Genomic DNA, 5565 nt, shown 5'->3' with positions numbered 1-5565 from the left:
CCATCTGGACCTGGAGCCTTATTATTGTGCATACTTATCAGGGCTTCCTGGAGTTCACCTGGTGTCAGTGGTGAATCCAGTGCCATTGCTTGAGTGTCCAATAATTTTGGAAGAGTTATGTTGTCCAAAAACTGATCAATTTCTTTTTTAGATGGGTTTATTTGTGGTGAATACAACGTTTTATAGAAATCCCTGAAAATGTTGTTTATTTGTATCGGTTCATATAATGTGTTCCCAGATGAATCTTGAACAGCACATATAGGCCTCCAAGGTTTGGAGGCCTATCTCCCCCTACCACCACTTCCCCTGCCAGTGGCGGACCCCCTCAGACATCGGTGCGTTGGTGGTTCTTTGTGTCCGGGGATGGGCGTCCAGGTACACACCGGCTCACTCCTTGGCGGCCGCTTATCGGGGCCTGGAGCCTGGGGCTCGCTCGGGCCACTTCGGAGGTGGGGTGCCCCCGGCCTCTCGGCCTGGGCCTCGGTCACTCAGGCGCAGCTGGCTGCCGGCGGAGCTCACGGGCGCGTCACTGCAACTCCCCCTGGCTTCTGCTCCGCGGCTGCTGAGTGAGCCCTCATCTGGGACTCTCCTCAGCTCTTTCCGGGACAGTGGCGCAGCTGCCCCTCTGTTGGTCTTCCTTGGTCTCTTGTGTTCTGGGGGCCTCTGGATGTCTGGAGTTTTGATCTCCTCCACACCTGCTTCACGCCCTGGAGGACGGGGCTGTGACCCCCCCACACCCTCTAGCAGATTATTACATGAAGGAACCTTTTAAAAAACAAAAAACAAGCGCGTCCATGCTCACAGGTGTACACACGGGTGATCACACCCACAAACTACACCCTTTTTGGCTCCTACCTCAAAGCACACTGTGTTCTGTTGATCTTATGTGCTGCACAATAATGTTTAACATTTAGTATTTACTGTCATATTCCCATATATCATTGTGATGTTGTTTATTCTATTACTCTTGTTCTCTTCTGCTTGCTTTCTTTTTTCTTTCTCAGCAGGTGATCCAGGTGATTGATATATGCATTTTTTTTCTCTCTGCCCGTTCTGTTGGTTTTTGTCTTTTGCCCTTCTCCCCCGTCCCTCTTCTCAGCTGTTTCTCTTTCCCTCTTTCTTTCTCCCCTTCTTTCCCCCAGTCAAGTCTGTCCCGTATTCAGTAAGTGAAAATAAAATAAACAATAAAAGGTGAATCAAATGGACCATTACGGCAAGGCTGGGATGGTCAATTTGGTAAAGTAAATCTGTTGGGCATCTTTCTTTGCCTTTAGACAACAAAAGAGGCAAAAGAGCCAAACGGGACAGGCCAAAAAAAAAAAAAAAAAAAAAAAGAGAACAGTTGCTAAACTGGCATAAGAAGCAACCTTCTTATTGCAACATTCTTATGCAGGAGGTGGAAGAAGCAGTTTCCAGAGAACTGCTGGGAGGATATGGAGGATATGGAGGCAAAGGCATAGCATGAACATAGCATGCTAGGCTGGAGGGATCGAAGAAGGCATCAATGGCATGTAGAGATGTCTGAGAGCACTGCACCACATCCATGCAGCTAGTAGATGGAGTAGATAGTTGATCGTAGATAGAGCTAGTAGACCCAGACAGCAAATAGGCTTGGTTCTGGTTCTTTTTCGTCTGCGAGTGATTGATTTGGAAGAAGCAGAAACCCTGGGAATTACAGCAATGCCATCGGCATTGACTTTTACACCGTGGGAAAGGGAAAGTGATGTAATGAATAGACAAGTAGCCAAACACCTGGGAAAGCAGACATATGACTGAATGTAGATCTCCCCATTGAACCAATGCACATGCAAATGCCCGGTATGCCCGATGGCCAGTCCAGCTATGATTACAAGCTTCTATGATAAATAGCATTGCCATAGAGTTAGCTGATAAAGAAATACACAATTGGATATATGAAAAAATAATATGTTACCTTACCTGAAGGTGTAGTTTTATCCAAAAAGTACAGAGAGGCCAAGAGTAGCTGCATTCATTTAGGTGATCCTGAAAGAGCGCAAAATTTTCAAAGAAGGCGGACCGTTGTGTAACTCAATAACTTTGTGTTCTTGTAACAAAGACTGCTTTGACAGAAAATAATTTAGGTTCACCACACGAATAATAATTGCAGTAACGCTGGAGTGCTACATTTGCGTTGAGTGAGATTAAAAAAAATGTTTAAGCTTAAAGAGGGGCTTGAATTTATTTCTTTGAGTTTACAAATACTTAAGTGCAAAAATGTACTCCTCCTACCCCTAGTGCCCCAACAAACTCATTCATTTTGTGTTAAGAATCAGCCTCTGCTGGTTTAGAATAATTTTAGGTTTATACAAAGAAATTCAAATTAATTTGGTAGTTTTTAATTGCATTTATGAACAACTAACACAATTTGGATGTGTTCTTTGAAAGAAGGACCTGAATCTGTTTTTTGAGTGTACATGAGAAGATGAACTGAAGAAGCTTCTCGGATGAGAGGTGAAACGTCTTCAAGCAACTTAAAGAAGTCCAGACGCTTTTCTTTGCAAGCTCCTTTGATGAAGTGCATGAGAGTTTTCCTCCAGCTCGTCATTACAATTCACTTTGGTATATTTGATTTCACTGAGTCTGTCTCCTCAAGAAGCAGAAGAACAGCAGAAAATGAAGACGTCCATTACAGAGAGACTGGCTTCTTCAAGCAGAGACCTTCTTTAGACTCAGTGCAGGACAGCACACAGCAGGATTTATTCACAGTTCAAAGACTGAAAATAGCTTAACACAGACAGGTGGTGGCACAGAGTGTATCTACTCTCAGCTTATACATTCTTATACTACTCATGGTAGTAAAAAGTATTTGAGGGTGAGGAAGTAATTTCAGACTTAAGCTGCTGTCATGTCTGACTTCCTCTTTCACAGGATTTTTGCAGGAAGCTAAAAACTGACGATTTTTTCACTGCTGTATTTCAGGGGCATCGTGTCACACCTCTAGCAGCTTTGCAACCAGACAAAACAGACTTGTTGAACTTTCTTGAACTGCATGGTTTTTTTGTACCTCCTTTTTAATCTAGTGACTTATATGTTAAGTTGACTAAATGTTTCACTAAAAACATTTTCATCTCACTGTGAGATCTTCACTTGGGTGTATTTGGTAAGGAAACATTTTACTGCTTCTTGTCACAAAAACTTTTGTTTATTCGTCTTTTGCTAAGAGAAGCATACATATTTTATTTATTGATGCTTCAGTTTTCCAGGAACTGTTATGTTATTGTTTTCTTATTTCAAGTGGTTTCAAATCACACAGCTCTTTAGATTTTCTTCATCTTTGGTAATAAAAATGGAAAATCTGCTGATAAAAGTTTTGATTGTTAACTTGTTTTGAAACACACCAGTAGAGTATAAAAGCTCCATGTGTGAAATCATTTAAATAAAAAATCATTTTTGTTCACAAATGCAGGGAATGAGTTTCTGAACATGGTGACAGTCGGGATGTTACTGATGGTCGTCTTTTTTTCAGGTGAGCTGTTTATTTAGTCAATCTAAGACATTTTTGAATCATTTATAATATTATTTGTTTCTTCAAGCAAAGTGAAAACAGAGACTTTTTCTCTTTATGTCTTGAAAAGCTTTATGTAGAAACGAGAGGGAAAATGTCAGTTTGTTTCTACATAAAACATACACACACAGAAACATAATGATACTAATAATTTGATCAAAGTTTGTTTAAAGTTTTGTTGGGAGCAAAATTCTTTTTATTATTATTTTTTTAACAATATTTAATGTGTGAATGGGTTAACCATGAAACTATCCTTACAGGTGCTTCGGCTCACTGCCATGATGACCTTTTTGTAACTGCACCAAAGAAGCTGGAAGCACTGAGTGGAACTTGTTTGCAAATCCCATGTAGCTTCAGCCACAAAGCAGAACAGACATTTATCAGCACAAGAAAAACCTTTGGAGTGTGGATTAAAAACAATTCTGATATTACCAAAATCAAAAACAATGTGATCTTCAAAAGTAGTGGAGCAGTTAGCATCTATCCAATAAGTATTACCGGGAACCTGAGTCAGAGAGACTGCACCACTCTGTTTTCTAATTTAACCACCACATACACAGACACATACTTCTTCAGAGTAGAGAGTGAAACATTCAAGGCGACAGCTTCTTGTGATCCTCTTCAAATAACAGTCAGAGGTAAAGAAATGTGAGTTTATACTTTGTAACATGTTATTTTTAATTAATTTTAATTAAATTAACTGCTGAGGAAATGTTAGATGAAAGACATAATGATCATCATAACTAACATCCTGACACTAAAAGGATGTATGTATTTCTTTCTTTTAATTTCTGTGCTGCTTTGTTCAGGACTTGATTACATTTCTGAACTTCTATGTGAATTCAGGAAGATAGCATCACATGATTAGTTTGAAAGATTTTGTCCTCTTCATTTTTAATATGTGTTTGATGTGAAACCACAGATTCTCCTTGGAGGCCCAATATTACAATCTCAGGTGATCTGAAGGAGAAGGAGTCTGTCACTATAACCTGCTCAGCTCTCACTCCCTGTCCACACTCCCCTCCTCAACTCACCTGGAATCTCCAACAAGACTCTCACAACAAAATAGAGGAAAACACAGATGGAAGCTTTACAACTAAAATCCAGAAGATCATCACTCTGTCAGACACACATGATGGAAAGAAGATCAGCTGCTCTGCCAGATATCCTGTGAACCAAGGAAACGACACCAAGACAGCAGAGACAGAAGAGACTCTCAGTGTTTCATGTAAGACGATCAGTTTGTTTTTTCATCCTGCAAACATATCATGATTTATAGGATATAATTTATTTGTCCAGATGCTCCTAAAGACACCTCAGCATCCATCAGTCCATCAGGTTTGGTGTCAGCAGGCAGCTGGGTGAACCTGACCTGCTCCAGCAGAGCCAAACCTCCAGTCAGCAGCTTCACCTGGTTCAAGAAGAGCAGAGATGGATGACGTATAAGAGTTTAATACATCTTGTGGCAAAAGTGCACTCTGAAAGAGACAGGAGACTCTCCAGGTCCACTTTGAAAAGTGAAGTGAATAAAGGCAGATTAAATGTTGGTGGATGTTGAAGATGAAACAATGTTGCACAGATTTCATGGAGGAGTTGAGTCTCCAGGTGGTAGACAGGAGTAACCAGATGGCTGGGAAAGTACAGCCGAAGTAGTGAGGTAATCTGCCAAGGAAGTGTATCCTCTGGACAGAAGAAAGAAGGGAATGAAACTCTGTGTGGAATGAGGACGTACAGGAAAGTATTCAAAGGAAGAGGTTAGTAATGAAAAGGTTGGATCAGGGATATTGAGAAAGTGCGTGGGACTTGTCTACATCTAACATTAATATGTAATTATTATTCAACAACTTTCAGACATTTTTGAAGACCTTTATTCAAAACTGTATTGCAATATATAATAATACTAATATTACTTTTTCACATACTACTGATGCTACCGATGCTAATAATACTATTAATAATGATTTAATAATTGTTATTAATAATATTATTATAATTGAAAATTTCAATTTAAAGAGCTCCGCTGTTTTTTGTAGGTATCT

The 5565-nt window shown here is 40.0% G+C and overlaps 1 protein-coding gene across 1 annotated transcript; it reads left to right on the top strand.

Moving 5' to 3' along the window:
- Positions 1-3459: 3459 nt before the first annotated feature.
- Positions 3460-4965, top strand: LOC308385395 (myelin-associated glycoprotein-like; the record flags this gene model as incomplete). The annotated part of the gene is made up of 4 exons (XM_080864246.1): positions 3460-3487; positions 3787-4164; positions 4449-4754; positions 4826-4965. The coding sequence occupies 4 exons, from the start codon at positions 3460-3462 to the stop codon at positions 4963-4965; spliced, it is 852 nt and encodes a 283-aa protein (XP_080720372.1).
- Between the last annotated feature and the right edge of the window lie 600 nt (positions 4966-5565).

Source organism: Rhamphochromis sp. 'chilingali' (assembly GCF_963969265.1).
Source record: "Rhamphochromis sp. 'chilingali' genome assembly, chromosome: 18".
Lineage (NCBI taxonomy): Eukaryota > Metazoa > Chordata > Actinopteri > Cichliformes > Cichlidae > Rhamphochromis > Rhamphochromis sp. 'chilingali'.
This window is presented reverse-complemented; position numbering and strand designations above follow the sequence as displayed.